Below are 21842 nucleotides of genomic sequence, written 5' to 3' on the forward strand. Positions count from 1 at the left end.
ACACGCACAGGGAATCGATAGGTTTCTGTTGTCATACAAATATCTAGCTTGAAATGAAATTCTTCGATTTAAAATTCTAAATCCGCTGGTGCCGTTTTCTCCGAGTGCATACCACATGCACTGCCCATCCGCACTTTTGCCTCCCAATCCGGACGAAGAGTCTGACAAATGCGCCGCTCGTCGCCGGAGCGTGCCACAAAAGGTACGGGCAGTCGAGCGTGGAGCTGGCAAACAAGGAGCCCAAATAAAGTCCACTCCATTACCGGCAGGACATTCGTCCTCTCACTGTACATACATACGTGTGTGTGGGACCGTCTGGAAATTTGTCTTGGGCGCTTGTAGGTGTGATTTGTTTTTTAAATTTCAGACCGAAGCTGCAGAAGCTGGCCAATTTGTCTCCCCCAGTGGCTGGTTGACTTTTTATTTGCAACGGAGTCACGTAGCATTTTCACTTGCATACTTGCGACATGCGGCAATTTTCCACTAAATTTGCCATGTCAAACATATTTCGGACCGGCCGGAATATATGCAGCTCCGCTCCCCATAAAGAATTCAAATTAATACATTAACAGCTCCAGATAAGCGACCTTTTGGGGAGGAAAGTAAACGCTTGGCTCCCAGCGACAGGTAATAAACGCCGAGTCGTTCCGTTCGTGCCAAAGTCTCGAAAGTTTTGCTCCAAGGCAATTTGCCTCAAGTGGCAATTCGGGAGCGTGCCAAGTGCCTCGGTAACGGTAACAGCCCACGGATTACGAGAACACGGCGTGGGCACAAGTGGGTTAAGGCGGGGCACTCTGCGGCTAACCGCCTGCACCACAAAAGGTATTTATCTCATTGTGCAGATTAAGAGCTGCTCTCAAATTAGGTGAGTGTCGTCACGTGACACAAGATGAGATCTAGATGGCGATGAGGTTGGAAATAAAGGAAAGGTGGGTGGGTGGTTCGATGAAGGGGGTTCGGGGGCTGGGCTGGGAGAGGAATACCAATGTAAAATGACTTTGCTTGCTCTAAATTGGTCGCACAGCTAAAATAACTACTGTTTTGTGCAGCTAATTATCATAACTTGTTAGCCATAACAATTTTTAGTCGGTATGGGAAAATTCATATTTTTCAAATTTTTCGCATTTTTTTTAAGGGGTACCATCATCAAAATTGGGAAAAATGGCAAAATTTTGACTTTTCTAGGCTTGAATGCCATTCGATTGGAAATTTTGTAACGATTTCAGCGAGGTATGCCATTCCATATTGCGTCTACTACTTTTTTTTTTGTTTTTGTAGAAACAATGCTAATTTTTATTCGCTAAATCAGTGTTACTGCCTACAGTGCAAAACTGAAGTTTGTTATGCAAAGCTTAACCCCATTGGAAACCTGTGACCAAATCCCATTCCGCACTTTGTTGAAAGAGAGCCAGACTCCGATCCGGTTACACTTCATAAATTTAAAGAATTATGAGCCGTGACCCAGACGGAAGCGGAATGCAATTCAGCGAAGTGGCCAGGACGCAGTGAGTCCGAAGGAAGGAGGTCAACAGGTAATAACGGTTGCACGATTGGCTGGCCCTGACAATTTCCGCTAGATTTACAACCCTAGTGGAAAGGGGTGATATCGGATTGCAAGCATACTCTTTACGTTATATCCCCATTTTGTGGTCGGTCTACTAACAATCGATGCTAGTTGAGCATTGATTTTCGCTGATTTCGAAGGAAAGTTCAAGAGTCGCTGGCTGAAGTTCAAAGGCTTGGCTTTAATTGAGTTGCCACTGGGTTCATGCATATGCAGGGCGCAATTAAAAGTGCGCCAAGAAAAAGCGAGAAAGACAAACACTGGCGGAGGAAAACTCCTTGGAGGGGAGGAAAATGTCTGCGAGTGACTCAAGTCGAGTCTCCTGTCTGTTGACATTTCGCGGTATGGAAAAAATTAAATTAAAATGCAAATTAGGCATTCCTGCCGAGGAGTCTGGCCTGCAGTCTGCGATCCCCTTTTGCGGTCCTTGCTTTTCCTCCTGGCGTCCTGGCGTCTTTGGCAAAAGTGACAAATTGTTGTAAACACTGCAAGTTACGTATACGCCTCGTGGGACCTCGTGGGATAGTCACCTACGAAAAGCGGGTTCAAAGGGGCGAGTAGAGGGAGCTCCACCTATTGTATACATATTTTAACACAAGCCAAGAAGTGCCGACTTAGGGCCAAGATGAATGTTTTTATTTCTGCGCCTTTCGCCGTTCGTCCTTCTTTTCTGCGGTAAATTATGCAAAGTAGTTGCGTAATGCTCTTGTTACAATAATTTAATCTTGTAATCTGTTTCTGTTCGACTAACGGCAAGTGCCATAAATAATTCAGCTGGCCCGCTGCTGCAGATGCCGGAGGGAAATATCCTTGGAAGGAATCTTTGCATTTTTAATTTCAAGGTAAACAAGCGCAGATAACTTCGCCGCCAGAAACGGAATCCTAATGAGCCTCTCCTCAAGGTGACTTCTTCTACTTTGGATTGACATTTCAGCGAAGGCTGAGCCAGTTAATTCAATTTCCGCAAGCTGAAACAAAAATAAAAGAAGAGTTCACAAAGTTTATCCACGCAACCCCTTTTTTTTTATTCCTGGCGAAGGATATTCAGGAGATGGGGCACTAACGAACCCCATTTGCGGCTGGCTAATTGTGTCATACGCATCCTTTGAAGAGCTTCTAAGAAACGCGCTTTGGGATAAAAAATATTTTTTCATCTGTTACAAAGTGCCATAAAAATTGTTAAAAGGCATTTTTAAATTCACAAATATTCTTAGCTAATTATTCCATGTGCATCCTTTAAGAATCCTTTCACAGGATCCCACGTCAAGCCAAGGCCATAAATCAGCTGTCACAAAATGTAAATCCACCGGCAAAAAAGAAATCGCAGACAATATAAAATTTCAATAACATTCCCGGCGTGTCTTGTCCTTTGGCACAAGGTGCACATGGAGCAGCCACAGAGTCGCACATCCAGAGGCAATAAGGATACGCTTTTTTGGGCGGAAGGAGTTGGTAAACAGGATCCTAGCGGAAGCAATACACGTTGACACGTCGCACGGATACAAAATGTGGCGCTGTTAGTTCCGCACTTTCGCCGGAGACAAAGGACAGCGGCGTAATGTAACGGAAACTCTATTGAATTGCGATAAAAATCGCGTTTGCCAACGAGCACCCTTTGAACCGCCCCAGCCCTCGTCCTTTTCGTCCTTGGGCTGCAGCAGACACGGGGTTAGCCGTTTTAAAGCATACTTTGCGGCTTGTCAACAGGCGGCAAAATTTATTGCAAATGTACGCCAAAAGAGTTGCACGAAGCCAGAGACGACTATGGTGAGTCTAAACGGGTAGTTTCCCTACATTATATTTTATTGGCTATAAATGTGATACAAAGAAAACAACCTTAAGTCCCACATATTATAACTCAATTGCCATTTCAATGCTGTTTTGATATGAAGTCCACATTTAAACGCACCGTTTTTATGAAAGTGCATCCAACATTCGTGGTCTTCAGTTTGAAACTCTGCTCCTGCTGACAATGTTATCGTTACGCTTATTGATTGACATTTTTTTGCACTGTGCTTGTCGCTACGATTCCTTTCCCTTAACCCTTTGTCACCCCAGGAACGGTGACATTTGGCGACGGCGGCCAAGGGTTAAGAGAAAGCGACAGCTGGTGCTCTGGTTTCCAGCTTCGGTTTTTGTTTCGATTTTGGAGAAGAGTGAAAACCACAAGAAGCAGTTATCATCTGGGGCAGGTATGCCAAGACCGTTTCCCTTATGAGTCCATATGGCTCGGTTCTGGCTTACACGCACATCCTGTCAGCAGCAGGACCTTCCAGGACCAAAAGGACCATTCACATCACCTACACAATGCGAGCGGAGACGCACAATGGCCACATCAATTGTGCATTTCATTTAACTTGCCACGCCCGTGTGACTTTTAAGTGTTGCCTTATACGGCATACGCACACCCCCGCAAAGCCCCTGGAAATTTTCCCCATCCCGTTATCCCCGAGTGCTGGACATGACAGCTTCTGCATGAGCAACTCGCTCTCTAAAACTGCCCCTATGGCAAACATGTTGCTGCCAAAAGGCCGAAAGCCAAGGCCCGTAGTCTGTAGGTTTTTAGGTGTGTTTAGGTATTATCTTGTGCTGGGTGTGAAGGGGGGTGTATTGCTGGTGGTGAGCATGTGGCATGTGGCCCCACCCACTATGCACCATCCACCGCCCACAGCAAACTTTGTGTGCGTTTGTGTCATTGTTAAATTTTGCGCTCGAACGATCTGCAACGGATGACATCCGTATGGCAGGCAAGTTACTTTTTGATTTACAGTATGCTACTTTCTATACCCCTTACTTGGGCCGCGGAACGGGGTATATGGATTAAAGGGAGAATCTGGATATTGTGAGCATTGAGTTATTTTAAAACTAAAAGAGTCGTATAACAATATTAGAAGTACTTTTTTAAAATTAGTTTAAAAATATTATTAAGTGGAAAAAACTTTGCCTAGAATCTGAGACGTGAAGTACTGGGAATCTAAATTGCTTCGAAGGGTTCTGCACATTTCTAACTTGTTCATCAAACGCCTGGCTGCCCCGCCTGACCCCTGACCCTGGAGCAGCTTCCTGATTCCCGATCCCGATCCCGGTCCAGAGCATTCGTCCTGTCCAAGGTGCAGCAAAGGTTGTCACAAGTCGCCCGCCTGTCGTTTGCTGGTTGTTGGTTGTCGGTTGTTGGCTGTCGTTAGCATTTGGTTTAAATTGCGCAAAATGCGTGTAATTGCTGGAACTGACGATTGAATGAGCCCGTGTATTAGAAGGAGTTGCAGACCGAGATGGAGATGGCAGATGGAAGCCAGTCCGGTGGAGATTTAAAGTTTCTGATTTGATTTGAGGCCGAGCTGTATCGTGTAGCCTGAGACCCCATCTCCAATCGACCGGCTGACTGTAGTAATTATGAGCGCATTGTTGTGCGAAAAATTGAGTTTCAGTTTCGGGGTTTTCGAGTTTGTTTAGAGCTAAACTTGTGCCGCACTACTTGGACTTTGCGGATGGGGATGGAGCTACGGCTGGTCTGCATCTGGAAGTGGACTCTGGCAGATGTTTCCGTTTCCGCTTCGGACTGGCAACAAAGTGAAAGTGTCCGGAAGGCCAGAGAAAGCTGTGGAGTGGCTAGAGAAACTTAAGTGAAATGCTGGAGCCATTAGAATGGGTTGAAATTACATTAGGAAGAAGAGCTCGTATTGAAGAACTTTACTTTACTTAATTTATAAAGGGGAATAGTTTGATATTCCTTGTTCACCACATTAAACACCCTTTCTTTTCATGTATTAACCTTTATACAGCCACCTTTCCCATTTTCAGTTTCACTTTACGCTCAAGTAGGCACAATTAAAAAAAAAAAAACTCCTTTCCCTGCTGCACTTTCCATTTTCGCATTTCCATTTGCATGTGCAATGCCTGTTATTATTGCTGTTGATAAAAGATTGCACAATGTTTACTCGCACCACCCACAGACCACCGCCCACCGCCCGCTGCGCCCCGCCCCCTTTCGCCCACAGCATGACAGCATTTTTCGCAATGGGCAATGCAAATTTGCGGCCGATGCGGTAATTGCCGCTCATTATGGTCAGGCAAATGTGGCCATTGCCATTTGCCAGTTGCCAGTTGGCTGGGAAGCCGGGAATATGGACCGAACCCGACTGATAAGACAAATGCAGCATCCACCTGCCACGCCCACGCGGTCCAACGGTCCAACGCCCCCATTGCACTCGCTTTTAATGCAATTTTTACATTTCGCCCGCGCAAAAGAGGCGCTGGCCAGGAACCGGTCCATAAGTCACTTTAATGGGCTTTCAATGAGGTGTGCCCCGGGAAAATGGCAAATGCATTAATGGCATTTTAATGTTGAGGTATTCCAATGGGCCTGTGTTGTGCTACCCCCACACCCAGGTAAGGGTTAAAGGGTAGGGTTGAAGGGTAGGGTTGAAGGGTAGCTCGGAACTTCAGCCATTCCTAGGAAATTACAAAGAACAGAACTGCTTTAAATGACCATAACATAGTTTGGCGAAAACTTTAAGCCACAAAAAGGTAGTTGTCGCCCCGGGAAATAATAAATTATTTTGAGCAAATGCCGCAGGAATTTTGTGCTTGCCAAGGAAAAGTTAAGAAGCCAAAAAGTGTATGTATAAAATGTGGGAATCGTTTTCCATGAGATTTATTGGGGACTGTACGGTTAACCGAGGTTCGCTGGAATTTATGTGACTGCGTTTGTCATCTTGCCGGCGAAAGGAATTCGAAGGATTCACACCTCCGAAAAATATGCATATGGCTTGGAAATTCTCCAAAGCCCCCCCCGACCACAAGTCCGATTTAATTTGCTGGAAAATTTAAACAATGAAAAGCGGGGGCGGCATAGGAATTAATTCCCAGCCACGGAATGAACTTTGACACCTCGTGCAGCAATTTTGCGGTGGACAAACCTTTTTGGGACTTTGCAACTTCTATGCGAATCCCATTCGGGCTTTTCGTTTGTTTTTTTCTTTCTTTTTTTTTTGGGTTTAATGAGCCCGGACCGATGTCGACAGCAACATTATTATTCCAAATAAAAGCGCATTATGCTGGATTATCAACTCAAGTCCGGAGTGGAAATAGAGCGCGTCCCATATGGCGAGAAAGGTAGGAAATGCGAAAACTTAATTTCCATCTGGCACGCCATGTATGAGGCATCCGCATTCCACTGTCCTGGATAAAGGACATGGGATACAGGACAACGAACACGGGACACGGGACACTTGACCATTCGGCCACTGCCACCCCCTCGGCGGGTTTGGCTTAATGAATGTGCCGAGTCGTCCTTTCCACATTTTGCTGTCCTGTCCTCTCCGCTTTGCAATTAAATGTGAAAATGTTGAAAATAATTTGCATTACGTCCCTGGCTTATCGCCTCTGCAATTAAGGTAGTTTCTGGAAGGGTTCTGTTTGCTCCGCAGGATGGGTGAATGATTTTTTGGGGAATTTAATTACTGCAAGGATTTAATTATGTCATCCCCAAAGGAGCTTAGTGCCACATGTCCGGGCCACATGGAATTAAAAATGCACGAAGATGGCCAGAATCTGGCAAATTGTCCAATGAGTCGTCGTCCGGTGTTTTAACTGCCAGCAAATTTGATCTGGCTGCAGGACACAGTCCGAAATCCACACTCAATTTACCTGCATTGTCCTGGCTGCACTGGCTTTGTTCCCCGATTTTATTGGCGGATTTTCGCACTTGAGAATCTTTTTCATGGCTACCAGTTCGTTTATTTTAAATGCAATGCAAAAATCGCGCGCTGACAATGAGCGGAAATGAATTATGTTTGAGGCCCAACACCTCACCTCTCCCTGCAAATTTTTGGACCTGCCCCCCCTCCCCCTCTCGGTCGATTCTGCATTTTTGAACCACCGCTGAGGTGGCGCTATATTGTGCCATTGTGCAGCATTGTGCGAGTGCATTTCGCGTTGCACAGTCACAGTTTATTGTTGCCACGCGGAGGCAGACAAATAAATCAATGACAGCGCGACTTTATTGTTTCGCTCACAGAAATATTGCCTTTATAATATAAAACAGCGGCCAGGCACTCCGCCCGATCGTGCCCGTGCTGATAAATAATAAAATACCTATAGGAAGTATCCCCCTGGGAGTTGGGGATCACCAACTCGGGCTCCCTTTATATACAATATATTAAATGGGCTGCGGTCTGGCCATCTATTGACAAATTTTGAATGATGTACGGCAATAAAAATCCATTAATTGTGGCGCACAAACCTGATTTCCCCATGGGGCTCGAAAGGGTTCAGAAAACAACTATAACTTCATACTAACATTTTCGAACACCAATCCATTTCATGTAAGATTCCAGGAGATGCCCTTTAAATTGGTCCATCACTTAGCAAGCTTTACGACTTTCATGTTTAAGATTTAACTAAGAAAAACCCAAACCTCAAGCAGCTCCCGTCCTTAATCCAACTAATACGACTCAATTTAAACACCGCTAAATCAACAACTGCCACTCAGGAGGAAAGTCTGGGAAAATGCGAGAAAAGCACCGAGAAAACCCTCTCCGTGCTTCAGCTCGTAGATTGAATAAACTGTGAGTAAAATTAAAAGTGCCACAAGAAGCAGCAGGAGGCGGGGCGACTTCATCCGAAGGACGAAGGCAGCTGGAGCAAATTCGTACACCTACAGGACATCCTCCCACTCGAACATTTTGAACAAGTTCCGACAGAGTGCGCCACATTTTTACGCTTCTTTTGGTTCATTTTCAATGCATTTAACTTGAGTGACTCTTTAATCCTTGTAAGTATCTTAGCGGCAAAGAAGAGCTCCTTTTAGGACACCCCCCCCCCCCCTTCGTTCCATTCCCCTGCTGCCGCTGGCATCTTTGGCTACAATATTTATTTACCTTGCGCCTTTTGTGCGCCCACGTGCAGTTTCTGGGTGCCGTCTTCGTTTTCCTTCATCTATATTGCCCGAGACCTCGACTTCCTTTCCCAATTTCGCTGTCGTCGCTTTGCAGCTACGTGTCCTGAGTCCTTGAGGGCGCACGAGCTAGGGGGCGGGGCTGTCTGCCACTTGGCATATTTTAAATACATTTCATGCGCTCCTGAGCTCGGTTTTCTTCTGCTGCCGAAGCTGCTGCTGCCTTCCTGCTCGAGGATATTTACTTCTTGAAAATATGTTTACTCGTGTTGTGCATATTTTAATCGTTTACTTTGCCACAGACTTTTTCGGCAGTGCCTTCCTCCCTCTTTTGCAGTCGTCTGTTCTATATGTCATTCCTGTTTGAGTTACGTTTAAGTTAAATAAGCCATGCGAGTCCTTTTCCTACTCCCGTTTCCTCTTCGACTAATTTAAGCCGGAATTTAAACTGGTTCGGGAAAAAGATTCTTTCACTTGTTTGATTTGTTCGTGCATTGTCGTTTTACTTACTTTTTTTGCGATAAAACCATACAAAGATGCGACCAGGTGTTTGCTATTTTTATGACTTCATACTCCACCCTATATTGGGTTATCCTTTCCTGATGAATTCTAATGAGCTGCAGAAGATACGAGTATCGCACTTTTATCCCATGAACCTCCAGGCGATTCGTTAGCTCACGAGATGCGCTTCGACGCGTTTTACTTGGCTCGATTGGAGGTATGTAATTCTAACTGGTGGGGGGAATGGGGCTTTAAAGCGGACAAAGTTTGGCTCACAAATAGCCAGAGGCTCCAAGCAGTTGTCTGCCAAAGTTTGCTGTTTGGAACACGGTTTAAATGAAGCTGAATGAGGAATTTACATGTGTATGGCATTCATTGATGCTTATCGAATATTAAAGGTAATTCCCATACTCATACAGCAAAAGTCTTCACCCCTTTGGCGATTCCCTTTGATTGCTCAGTTTGTCGTAAAACTTTGGGCTCTTCTTTCACTTCAACCCCACTTTGGCTTTGATTCCCGGCGAACGCTTGTTGAAATTATTTCAATTAAGTTTCTTACAAACCAACCACTCCACCACTCCCTCCCCTTGAAAGTCCACCGGAGAAGCCCTTGGAAACCTTCCGCAAGGACTTTCTTTCATTAGTTGCGCTTGTTTTTGTTTCGCCCCGAAAATTTATTGTCAGGTTCGATGGCTGGCAAAGTTTTTATTGCACGCGCGCGGAGTTTGCCTCTTGTTTGCTGGCTTTTGATTATTCAAATTAAGCTTAATTGTTAAGGTGGCCCGAGTTTCATTGCAGACCGATGGGCCATAAAAGTATCGGACTTATTGGGGCAGCACTTTGGTTTAGTTTTCGATGGTGAATGTGCTCAGAAACTAAGTTTCAACTCCACTCGCTGCTGTTTGCAGTTGGAAGCCTCAAAGAGCGGAAACGTTTTCAGTGCCAAATATTTTTTGCTCTAGCTTCCAGCATTTTGCGGTGTACCTTTTGTGACACTCCCCCTTCCGGCGACCACTCTCAAATGAGCGCACAAAAAAGGATTGTTTTGGTACTGCGCTTGAACGAAAGGTTACCCTACATTCTGCCAATATTAAATTCTGGAGAATATTAGTTATGATAGCACCAAGCAGAAATAAGAATACCTATTTGAAATTGTTACAAAGAAATCATATTATCATATCATATCATCATATGATACAATCAAACCACATATAATGCATATACCATTTCACAAATACAGGGTATTCCCATATGCAGCCCAGAAACACACACACACTGGCTCACAATGTTGACCAGCGGGAATGGCGCGAAATTCGTGCATTAAATGGAGTGGACTTCCGCTTGGTGAAAGCTGCGGCATCGAGTGGCGGAATCCTCCAGCGAGGATATTTTGGCAGGACGAGCCGGCGGGCGATGGATGGAATCAACTGCCGAATTTATGCCCACTGGCCAATAATCCATTTTTAGGGCCATCAACCAAACCGAAATATTGGCTCATCCATTGTTTCCGTGCTAATTGTTTGGGACTACTTTTGCCAGCAATTTGCCAGTGGAAATCCCCGTTTTTCGACTCCCAGTGCCGCCCCAATTTTCTTTCTTTTTTTTTGGCTTCAGGGGGACGGAAGGTGGATGGATTTGCGGGCACAGCTGCTGCGAAGGCTTGCAATTATTTTGCAAACAATGAAATTGTTGCTGCGTGTGCAAACATAAAATCAAATTGTGTGTAGGTGTGTGCAGCTGTTGCGCCACAGATACGGATACAAAGATACGAGGACCGAATACAGACGCCGCTTCGGATACAAAGATACTTGTGAGGTGTCGCATCTGCCGGCGAACATTTGCCTTGATTTGATTTTACCTATTTGGGGGACTCCGCAGTCCATAGATATGCAAATTACTTGTCGGCGGCATGGCAGGTGATGGCTCCATAAAAACCGTAATCAATATGCAGCCGGAACAAGAAGAACAGGGGACCTGTGCCATTACGTTCGCTATTTACTCTGAAATGGGCAAAGCACTGCAAATGAATTTAAATAAGACCGGGCAGCCTGGGATTCGCTAACAAAGTGCAAATCGAGCGAAATAAATCACGGCCCATGCGACACGGAGCCACAAAACTTGCGATCTGGCTAAATTAATCACTTGGCCATACATCAAAACAAACAGATCATGACAAATGCAGAGCGCAAATCGAGCAGCAACTCCTGCTTTCCCGCCCCTCGATCACAACTCCTTTTCTTCTTCACCGAAGACACCTCGTTCATTGTCCGCCAACAAAACTCTTCCATTTGGATACTCTCTTTTAATTGGGTATCCTGCACTAAATGGCTAGTGAAAATTCGTATTTAAATAAAACAGAAAATATGAAGATAATGTATTGAAAAATTAAGATTTTAATTTTCAAAAATACTAGAGAGCATCACAAATCAGTTCGCTGCGTTAAAAGAGCATTCATCATTCGACTTTCTTCTGATATTATCCCTTTCACTGCTGCTGCTTTAATTAAAATAATTTTTACGTTTGCTAGCTGCGCTTTTCCACGTGAAATTCCACCGCAGAACAAAGAGGAGACCCAGACGACATAGCCGCCGTCATGTTCGCGTGTCTAGAAATGTGTCCGCTGGCCAGGTTTGCATCCAACACCAACTCCATTAGCATCTCACCATCTCGATCCCATGTCCATGTCCATGGCCATGCCCAAACCCATTCCCACTACACTCCCTGCAAAATCCCCAAGTCTCCGGCCAATGCCAACGCATAAATTATGCTTCGTTGTCGTTTGGGGAAAAAGTAGCAGTTCGGATCGTCTGAGGTGACAAAAGGTACCGAGCACTAAAGTACTAAAGAAATGGAAGAGTTGCTGCGGGAAATTTCTTGGCAGGCAGAAAATAGATTTCGCCGACTAACTGACTGCCTGGCTGGTTGGCTTCATTGTCCGAGGCGCAATGGAGTTTTAATTGTCCAACGGGGCCACATAAATTTAAGCTGCGCGATTTAAGATTTTCTAAAACATTTGAAGTCAATCTATCGCAGCCTCTTAATGGTCAGCCAGGTGCCAAGAGAAGGGCCATCCCCCCAGACAAGACCGCAAAACACAGAAAACACAGAAAACACAATTTGTCTGTGCAAAAACAGAAACAGAACTTTTGGCCAGCAGCCAGCAGACAGGAAAACTCTTAAAGTGTAACCAAACCGCTGGGAGAGGGAAATGTTTTGCATTTCAAATTGCATTTTAATCGCATTTCAACCTGAAATGCCATTAGACATAATTCGTTTAGCTGCATTTGTCATTGGCCGAGCTCTGTGAGCCCTCTGCCATTTGCCATTTGCTGTGAGCCCTGGCCAAATCATTTCGATATGGCCATATTTGGGCGCTTCACTACGGCGGAGGACAATTGACGAATGTCCGCACACGTAAATCAACTTTGTCATTGATTTCCACTGGCCGGCCGGACTGGATGTCCCCGGCTGATTGCGATTTGTATGCAACTGTCCGGCAGATTATGCAATCAGTCCACTCCCCATGTCAAATTCAAATGCCCGTCGTCCTGCCGTAATTGATTGTGAGCCGTCGCCCCATCCACTGGCATTTAATCAATTTATGTCCGGTGCCCGAATTGTCATTCGTCAGTCGATAGTGCTGACTGAACTGAGTCCGTCGATCGATGCCGGTGCACTGCACCCGGTGGTGCTCTGCCTTGGCACCTGTCGCCACCTCCCATCGAGCGATCAAGCTGTCCACCTCGATAAATGACAATTGACAAATGAACAAATGCAATGTTTGAAGCACTGGGCTAGTAGCCACAATAGCTGGTATCTTGACACAACTCGCAGAGGTGTTTAAAAGTATGCAACAAAATATTCAACAATATTTCTATGTGTATATTACTACTTTGGTAAATGATTTCAGATTTTCGTTCGATAATGCTAATGCAATCCCAAGCAAACCTTTTCCCACTGTGAATAGCTGGGTGCAATGTCTTTAAATCTGCTCAGGTATAAATAGACAACTCACCTTGCGAACGAAGGTGTTGAAAGGCAGGTTCATCGATTGATCGCTGCCACATATAAATTTAGATTTAGATTTAGATTTAGATTTAAATTAGCCCGACGCAGCCCATCGATTTTCCCGAGCTGACCCTGAGTGCGGCAGATACATGAATTCCTTTCTTCATTCACGATTTATATGTGTATTCGGCCGGCCAGCTGCTCGAAAAACTCAATTTCCTGCGCGAGGACTGGGCGACCAAAAACCATCAAATGCTTTACGACGGCAGACCGCAACTTGAAATTTAACACACGTTGTACACACTCAGTCGGTTTTGACCCCTTTGGTCTGTCTGGTCTGGGCTGCGCTGCGCTGCTACTTTTTCATTTTTCGCATGTAATGTGTGTAATCAAAGTAGCAAAATCCAAATCATATTTCCTTCATTGACCACAAAATGTGGGCGGCAAACCCTTTTCCCTTTTTTCCCCGTGCGACCCACACACACACGCACACACACATTCATCTTCGGTGCGCATATAAAACATTTTACTAGATTTATACAATCAATGCTCTCCGCCTCGAAACATTTCTTAACCTTGTTAGATACGTTTTTTCTCCTTGGCTGGGGGCAAAATTATTGGTCTGCGCATATATAATCATCTCTGTGGAAAAGTAGAGGTTTGTTGGGCCGAGGACACACCATAAAGTGCACACAATCAGATCGAAATTCGTTTTAGGTACAACTCCTTTGAGGCTATATGCATGAGGGTGTATGCGACTGTCTTGGGTTCGCTTCATGGTTCGTGGTTCATTCCCTTGTCATCCTGGATTTCCTGCGTAGGAAACTGGGAGTTCCAGCAGGCTGGATGGGTCTGCATTTGGCCACTTGATAGTCAGCCGGACTTTTACGCATATGTCGGCAATTTTTTATTTATCGACATTGCGTTTTATTAAAAGGTGTTGGACGGATAGAATGGGCAACTTCAACTGATTTCCTCTAGGTTTCACTCACTGATATTGATAGCGAAAAGTATGTTTTTCTGTATTTCAGTTTTTTCCCCAGGGGAAAATTCCATATTAATACTGACTATCTGTCCCACATGCAAATAACTCAAACAAAAGGTAATTTTGAAGTGGGTTCCAACTAACAAAACTGCCGAGTCAGATGGTTCGCAGGCGTCAGGGGTCGGGCCCAAAGGTCTGACACCAACACGTCGCTTGGCGGTGGGCGAGAGTTCATTATTAAAAGTTTTTAAAAGCAGATAAGTGCACAGACTGATAGAGATACGAATATCCAAGCTTGGCAAACACTCCCGCATCCACACGCAGAACAGAAGTTGCACTGAGCGAAATTTTCCTTGTTAACTCAATAACTAATTTAAGACAACCCGTTTCAGGTATTCAGTATCTCAGTTTTAACTTATTATATACATATGCGTTATTATACATTATCCATTATGTTGTAATGCAATAATGACGTAATTGCAATTTGTATTTTTTGCAGTGCAGTGAAACGATAACGATAGCCCCTGCTCGGGCGCCACTTCACCTCTAATTGAAACATTAAGTTGCACATCACGTACGCGGTGTCAGACACTAGACGCCACCAAACGCCCGAGAATCGGGATGGGAGTCAAGGAATCAGGGAATGGGGGTCACCTAGGAGTATGCTAAAATGCGGCTGCGGTGGCCTTTGGTTTTACCTTGGTGCTGAAGCAGATGCCCTTCCGTACCCCCTCCTCGACTTTCAGGGACTATCAACCACTCAGCACTTTATTTTTCCGTGTTGGCATTTTAAAAAGGCATTTAAGCTGAGCTCCGTGGGTTTTTGTTAAGTGTGCAGAGTGATTATGCCGGAAATTTGTTTGTCTATGATTTCGTAGAGGTTCCCTTTGCTTTTGGCAGGCAGGGTCTGATGAAGATCTGCCGCTTTTCGCGTATCCACTCGGTCATCACTGTCGGAGGAATTGAATTTAGAGGGGTTTGAAGACGGATTAATGACTATCAACTATCATCAACTCACCCCATTTGGAACCCACAATCACTGGACAGGCGGCGTGCCTTGTGCGGGGATCACCATTTCCATCCGTATCCAAATTGTACCAGAAGATTGCGGTTCCAGCCTGGGGAGACACATAATATCCCACGTCTCCAAAGACGGTGGCTCCACCTTGTTCGACATCAGTCAGCTGAAAAGGGGGGCACATAATTTGAATAATCTTGTTATTAATCCTTATAATTACTCACATAGAAAAGCACAGTAGCAATACGATCGCCCAAATCGATGGAGTAGCGACTACGTGTATCAGTGTGATTACTAGACGCAAAATCAAAGTAATCCATATGCAAAAAATAGTGTCCACCTATGCCGTAATTAATCACCTGCCAATTAATAAGTCTTAAATATGCACATATATACATATATATCCTGGGTAACTACCTGAAATCCTTCAGAATCAGCCAGGTCAAAGCCAGTCATGTCCATGATGCGCCTAGTAATTCTCTTCGTCAGCTCGTTACTCTCCTTTTTCAACCAAAAACCCTTGGCAGTTCTTCCCCTGTTCTTTTTTGGAACTGCTCGTTCCTTATGAATTTTGGTGTTTTTCATATTCTGAGCAGCCTTGCCTATCAACATAGATATTTCTCGAGCAGAGAGCACTTCGTGATAAAGCACCACATATGGATCCAATCCGATTTGCTCCGTTTTGAGTGGAGCTAAGCGAAGGAATGGAGTCGTGGTAAAGTTATAGAAACAGTGCAGTCTAGTGGAGCTCTCGAGTGGTCCGTTGCAGCTTAATTTGAACGCATTTGCGATTGGAACATTCCGCTTCTTATTTTCTGTAGGGGATTGATCTGGTTGATTCTCAATGAAGTCCGTTGTTTTTTTCCACAGTCGAAGTACACGCGCATCGTGGGGCTGCAGCTTCAAGCAATTGTGCAACAGAGGCAAGGCTTCTGAATAGTTTTCTATAAATAACTACAGTTAAGTTTAGTACAGCTAAAGGAGTGACAACTAACGATCTTTTATTTGGGCCTCGGCAAGTAATCTTAGAGCATCCACTTCTTTGATTGGCAGGTGCCTTGGCTGGATTAAAAGTTCCTCTTGGAGGCGCTGTGGCACTTCCTGCAGCTATTGAATAGCATCCGATGGTCTATTTTTCATGAAAAGGTAAGCTCCTACCGAAAGAATGTCTGCAGTACTCATGCTGTCACTTTAGAGTGAGATAAGGTACTAGAATATATTTAATATTGAACCCTTTAAATGGTACCCACTTGTACTGTTTTCCATTAATGTTCCCATTAATAAAATCGCCAACTTTCAGGTCATATGTACTCTGAATTCTTGCTATGCCCTCGCAGGCATCCCATAAGTCACGTTCGGTGGGAAGCTCATCCTTCCAGCTGTAGAATGCTTTCAATTGCCATATCCCCACTGGTTGCTCCATGTACTTTCGCCAGTTGATCCAATCCTGATGCAATCGTCGGATGATTGAAAAGCCATTCAGCGGATTGGACAAATAGGATATAGCATTCCTTCTTCCTTTCTCGTTTTCAGCACGTATTACTAGGAGTTGACTAAGGAAATACTTTACACAAAAAGTTCAGATTGGTGACTTGCAAATTTTACCTGCGAATTATCTCCAGCTTCTGCTCCAGGGCATTTGTATAGTTTTCGAGGTTATCAATCAGTTTCTTTTCCAGCTCGAGAAGTGGCACCATTGTCACCAGTGATAAGGAGTGACTCTTTTCAAGCGGACGGTGTCCGAGGACCAAGGTGCTGTGAAACAGCATCACCAGAAGGCACCTGATAAAATAACCCATTGTTTGTTCTTTGATGCCATGTACTGCCGTAGTTATGAGTATTTACTTTGACGTTTATTCAGGCCTACTAAATAAATCTTATTTTTTAAAAGCATGTTAGCTTTGTTATTTCGCCTTTATTATACAGTCAGATAAGCTGTATTATTTCTTTCAATTAAAATTCCTGCATTTCAAGAGGTGAAAAGCGCAGGAAATGGTGCTAAAATTTTAGGTGCAGTGGAGTTCCTATTTTTTGAATATAACGTTTAAGAACCTATACAATTTTCATGTGTCTAGATCGATGTGCATTTATTTTCATGTTTTTAAAAATAGAAACCCGCTTTCTTATCTTGTGCTTTTAATGCAAAATGTCAATTAATGGTTGGTTCACGACCATTAAACGATATTTAGCAGGAATTTCCATTTCTTGATTTTGATGAACGACTCTGGGGAAAACACCTATTCCTCTTCGGAATGTCGCGACTTGATTTGCAATTGTTCTTATCGCTGGGAATGTTTAATTGACAGCATTATCGATTCTAATATGACTTTATTGAGTTTTATAGTGGTCGTATAGTATCACTTGTCTAAAAACAGTTTCGCTGAGAATCACATTCGCTTTTTGAGGCAAGGTCTGCTGAATATCTGTTCGCGCTCTCGAATCCACTTGTTGCACACTACAAAGGAGTGAATAAGAAATACAGATCGCAGATGATAGTTTGTAAGATGGCGAACATACCCCATTTGGAACCCACTATAACGGGGCAAGCGGCATGAAGAGTTTGAGTATCAATTTGACCGTTGTCCTTGAGATTGTACCACATTACCACAGATCCGCGTTGTGGGAAGACGGCCTTTCTAATGTTTGGAAACACGGTGGCTCCACCTTGTTCTACATCCGTCAGCTGGAGATAATTAAGATATATCTTATTTGCCACCATGAATAGCAAGACATGTGTGTTTCAGTTACTTACGTAGAAGAGTACTGTCGCAATGCGATCGCCACTCATGGCAGTCATGTTGGAGTTCTTTAGGAAAAATTAAAGCCGATGAAGAGAGCACTTCTTGTTGAGATCAGTTACTTACAGTCTTGTTAAAGAAGTCGTAGTGCTGGTCGTAGTGGCCTCCCAAGCCGTAGTTCATCAGCTGCAGCATCTCGGAGCCATAGAGATTGAACCCGGTCATGTCGGAGATGCGGGCATTAAGTCGAACAGTGAGCGGGTTATAGCCATCGGGGAACCAGGCCACTTTGGAGGTCCTGGTCTTCACCACCTCGTTCCGACCGGAGGAGGCCTGATAGACGGTGGCCCTTTTTAGACCAGGAGTGGCCATACCTTGGAGCTCTTTGATTTCCTTGGGTGAGAGCACATCGTGGTAGAGCACCATGTAAGGATCCAGGCCCACCAGTTCCATCTTGAGCGGAGCAAGGATCAGAAAAGGCGAAGTGGTTCTGTTGTACAGACAGTAAAGCTTGCTATCCGCGGACGGCGGGAACTGACCTCGACAGCCGATCTGGTAGGCAGTTGGCACGCCTGTTGCCTGAACCTGCAATGTTTTTATTTCCAGTTAGGTTAATTTTAGCCCTATCTGATTGACCTTATCAACCAGCCAACACAACACCTACGTACCTTTACCGGAGGCGCATTATTGGTGCCCGTCCTTATCATCGTTTCGATTTCCGACTTCTTCAGCAACAGTTTAATATCGTGCGGGTTATCAGTCAGAGCAATGTTGACAACTTTCAGGGCATCGGCGTGCTGGTCTGTTTTGATTTTAATAGTAGTGACACTATAGTGGTAGTTAGGCACCATATCTTGAAATCCGTCACTACTTACTAAGCTTTAACAGGGTTTCAGCATATACCATCCGCACTTCATTTTTGGAAATCTCAAGCGGAGCAGCCATCGAAAAGGCCTCCATCAATACAACGGACTGATAGATCCAGCTAGCAGCTGCCAAATAGTTTTTCTGGTCAAATAAGATTTGTCCCATGGCATAGGTATCCAATACAGTGAGACTCACACTGCAAACATTATGGTTTAGTGGGTTATCAATAAAGGAATGTTTAACTAGCTCAATCCTACTTGTACTGTTTGCCATTGAGGAATCCATGGGAGATTTCCGGCACTTTAAGGCCATAGGTGCTTTGAATGCGATCCAAGGCAGTGACAGCCTCCTCCACATCCGTGTGGGTGGGCATGTGTTCCCTCAACTCCTGGATTCGCTCCACCTGAGAAATACCCACCGGATCGTCCATGTAGAGTTGCCAAATAATCCAGTCGCGATTCATGCGACGAATGAGGGAAAAGGAGTTCAGGGGATTGGATAAGTACTCCTCCGTGGAACTGCGGGCTTTGTCATTTTCCAAACGCAGACTTGTTATGCTCCTAAAGAAAAATTAAATAGAAAGATGGTTTGGAAGTCGAATTTTGTTAAGTGAAAGTGAAGGGACAGTGAAAGAAGCTAGTAGCCCAGTACCTTCTTACGGTCTGCAGTTTCTTCTCCAGCTCGACAGCGTAATCCTCTAGGTTGTCGATCAGCTGCGCCTCCAAATCGAGCAGCTTGACCATTCCTGCCACCGAGGTGCAGTGGCTCTCCTCGCCTTTCGCCTGGCGGAGGAGTAGAAGCAGCACCTGGTAGGTGAGCAGCACCCTCACCGGAAGCAGCCACTTCGAAGAGCGCATCGTGGGTTACCTTTCTGGTCGAAGTTCTATGTGGGTCTACGTGCCGGAGCCAACTGCCAGAGCCAAAATAGTCGGAGCTGGCAAGTTAACATCGAGCCGAGATAAATAATAACCGTAGTTCGTTTATAGCGTTTTGTTCGGCTGCTGATAAGCGGCGCATTGATAGCGGCACGCAGCGATTTAATTAACCCGAGAGCACCGGAACAAAAATATTGAGTTGGCACTACGTGCTCGCCATTTGGAAAAGAGCTGCGTCATCAAAGAACGTGCTCTCGCCCAGATCACTGACCACCGCCAATACAATGTGTGCAATGAGCAACTGCTTATGAAGAGTCAGCCAAAGACCTACGATGGTTGGAAAAGCTATCTCAGGTGAATCGCTTAATTCGCTATCTTTTAGATAGACATATATTTATCTGAATCGATTAATAATAACATTTATGTAGAGGTTGTAGGTACATATTATTATAAGATAAGATATCACATTAAATCGAAGCTCTTGTTAAAGGGTTGTATGTATTCCAAAGCCATTCTTTGCATTTACAATTTTTAAACAAGATTTTTCTTTTTCCAAGACCCTTGGGACATATACTTCAAGGTCTTGAATTCAACTTTTGCCCTAAAATTCTTTCTATCGAAAGGAGTTCTCACAAAATTCAATTCAATCAACATGAATAAACTATATTTGTATTCCACCGCCGATTTACTGCTCATCCAACCTGGAGCAGTACGTCCGGCGCTCTTCCTATTCTACACCTTGGAGACGATTTTAAACATGATCTGCATTGGATATCACATCACCGGATTCCAGCCCCTCGAGTGGAAAGGGCAGGAGGTCCACTACCTGTGCCTGCTTATCTTTAACGTCTTCATGGTGATGAACTTCTTCCAGAGCATCGCGATTTGCACGGGACGCGTGCCCAATGTCTTGATGGAGATATGGAAAGCATCGGTGGCAGCCTTCGCTTTCATCCTGATATCCTTTCTCACCATGTGGGACGTGGAGCAGCAGTTCTCTGTGTTCTTCGTGAGATCTAGCGAGCAGGTCCGGGGCGAGCACAAAGAACTGCCTCCCGTTCACCCGATCATCCGGTACAAGACGGGTCAGTCCATTTGCTCGCTGTTTTGTGGACTAATCTACATGCTCCACGCCGTAATAATGTTCGACGTCAGGCTGACCTCCAAGCTTATTGTCAGTGGATCACGGCACTTGCCCATTCCCCTCTTTGTCCTGGGTCGCGCTTTTCATAGAAAGATTTATGCCTACGAATGGTTCAAGGAGTTTTGCGGGAATAATACCATTGAAGTCTAGTAGATCCTTTTTTTCGGCCTAGATCATAAATCCTTTTTTCGGCTAAAATATATGTACATAAATGCATAAATTCTCGTTGAATGTCCCTGGGTATCATGTTGTTGAATGTATACCCTGGGAATAGTGTCAGTTTTATAAGTTATTTTGTTCAGTTTTGTAATGTCTGGAGCGGAGTCCCTTTTTACTTGGGTGTACGGACCGGGTGTCACGCGAGGGGGCAGTGTGGTGGGGCATCATCAGCCCGAGGCCCTGCGACCCGTGCTCTTTCTGTTCTATACCCTGGAAACCATCTTCAACATGTTCTGCATGGGATATCACATCTCGGGCTTTCAGGCCATCGAATTGCATGTGTTCGAATGGGATACGGTGGCTATTCACTACTTCTATCTCATGACCTTCTACTTTTTTATGGTGGTGACCCTCTTGCAGAGCGTCAATATATGCACAGGTAACACACCCGCCGTCGTCACGGAGATCTGGAAGTCCTCGGCGGCAGCCATCGTCTTTATCCTGATATCCTTGAGCACAATGTGGGACGCGGAGCGGCAGTTTTACGTGTTCTTTTTTGCGAGCGAGCTTGGCGATAAGAATTCACATGCATTTGTGGAAGACCGCCCAATACACCCGATCTTCCACTACCTTCGTGGTATGTCCATCTCCTCGCTGACCTGCGGAATACTCTACCTGCTGCACGCCACTATCATGATCGACGTCAAGCTTACCAATGACCGGAACCAAGGAGAGAGCAAGGGTACCTATATGCCCATACCTCTTTTCGTCCTGGGGCGATTCATCCACAGGAAACTAAGCGCCTACGATTGGTTTCGGGAGTTCTGCGAGAACGATATCATTTACTTGTAGCCGGATTCTCGGAACATTTATTCAATGCTTCAAATTTATTCAAATTGCAGTTTCACATTTTTAAATATCGCACTTTCTAAATTTTGTAAGTAATTGGTTGATGTATTCATAATGAATATGAAATGTATACTTTTATAAGCAATACTTCAATCTGTAATCAGTAAAGCTTTTCCAATTCGTTATGTAGTTAAGCGTACTTTGAACACCATTTATTTTATTACTTTATGCATATA

General features: G+C 44.6%; 4 protein-coding genes and 1 long non-coding RNA gene across 6 annotated transcripts; 3 read left to right on the forward strand and 2 right to left on the reverse strand.

The window, feature by feature from the left end:
- Window positions 1-1326: 1326 nt before the first annotated feature.
- Window positions 1327-2370, forward strand: lncRNA:CR46236 (long non-coding RNA:CR46236). Its single transcript, NR_133487.1, has one exon. It is a non-coding gene; the product is annotated as a long non-coding RNA:CR46236 (long non-coding RNA).
- Window positions 2371-14706: 12336 nt separating this feature from the next.
- Window positions 14707-16820, reverse strand: CG31013 (uncharacterized protein). Its single transcript, NM_170515.2, is given in 7 exon segments — window positions 14707-14906; window positions 14975-15140; window positions 15199-15333; window positions 15392-15918; window positions 15970-16163; window positions 16225-16527; window positions 16580-16820. Coding segments are annotated over 7 exon segments (1605 nt in total). The 5' UTR covers window positions 16774-16820; the 3' UTR covers window positions 14707-14820.
- Window positions 16821-17045: 225 nt separating this feature from the next.
- PH4alphaPV (prolyl-4-hydroxylase-alpha PV) lies at window positions 17046-19491 on the reverse strand. Its single transcript, NM_170516.1, has 8 exons — window positions 19231-19491; window positions 18837-19139; window positions 18588-18775; window positions 18381-18514; window positions 17839-18297; window positions 17727-17780; window positions 17492-17657; window positions 17046-17429 (listed from the first exon to the last, which is right to left on the reverse strand). Exons 1-8 carry the CDS (start codon window positions 19434-19436, stop codon window positions 17362-17364), a joined length of 1578 nt encoding a protein of 525 aa, NP_733395.1. The 5' UTR covers window positions 19437-19491; the 3' UTR covers window positions 17046-17361.
- Window positions 19492-20090: 599 nt separating this feature from the next.
- On the forward strand, window positions 20091-20813 carry CG34432 (uncharacterized protein). The gene has a single exon (NM_001104513.3). It carries the CDS (start codon window positions 20107-20109, stop codon window positions 20746-20748), a length of 642 nt encoding a protein of 213 aa, NP_001097983.1. The 5' UTR covers window positions 20091-20106; the 3' UTR covers window positions 20749-20813.
- Window positions 20814-20900: 87 nt separating this feature from the next.
- On the forward strand, window positions 20901-21798 carry CG34433 (uncharacterized protein). Of its 2 annotated transcripts, NM_001260445.1 has the most exons (2): window positions 20901-21114; window positions 21178-21798. In NM_001260445.1, the coding sequence occupies exons 1-2, from the start codon at window positions 20908-20910 to the stop codon at window positions 21607-21609; spliced, it is 639 nt and encodes a 212-aa protein (NP_001247374.1). In that variant the 5' UTR covers window positions 20901-20907; the 3' UTR covers window positions 21610-21798. The 2 variants fall into 2 exon arrangements, with proteins under 2 accessions (NP_001247374.1, NP_001097984.1); NM_001104514.2 differs by having other exon boundaries at window positions 20901-21798.
- The last annotated feature ends 44 nt before the right edge of the window (window positions 21799-21842 follow it).

This window comes from Drosophila melanogaster, chromosome 3R (genome assembly GCF_000001215.4).
Source record: "Drosophila melanogaster chromosome 3R".
Lineage (NCBI taxonomy): Eukaryota > Metazoa > Arthropoda > Insecta > Diptera > Drosophilidae > Drosophila > Drosophila melanogaster.

What these genes read in the sequence shown, in the direction of transcription:
- PH4alphaPV (NM_170516.1), bottom strand. Translation starts at nt 19,436, where the DNA reads ATGCGCTCTTCGAAGTGGCTGCTTCCGGTGAGGGTGCTGCTCACCTAC. An exon ending in CTCAATGGCAAACAGTACAA is followed by an intron (nt 18,776 to 18,836) that starts GTAGGATTGAGC and finishes TAATGTTTGCAG; the next exon opens with TGTGAGTCTCACTGTATTGG. An exon ending in TTGCGACAGTACTCTTCTAC is followed by an intron (nt 17,658 to 17,726) that starts GTAAGTAACTGA and finishes AATTATCTCCAG; the next exon opens with CTGACGGATGTAGAACAAGG.
- CG34432 (NM_001104513.3), top strand. Translation starts at nt 20,107, where the DNA reads ATGAATAAACTATATTTGTATTCCACCGCCGATTTACTGCTCATCCAA.
- CG34433 (NM_001104514.2), top strand. Translation starts at nt 20,908, where the DNA reads ATGTCTGGAGCGGAGTCCCTTTTTACTTGGGTGTACGGACCGGGTGTC.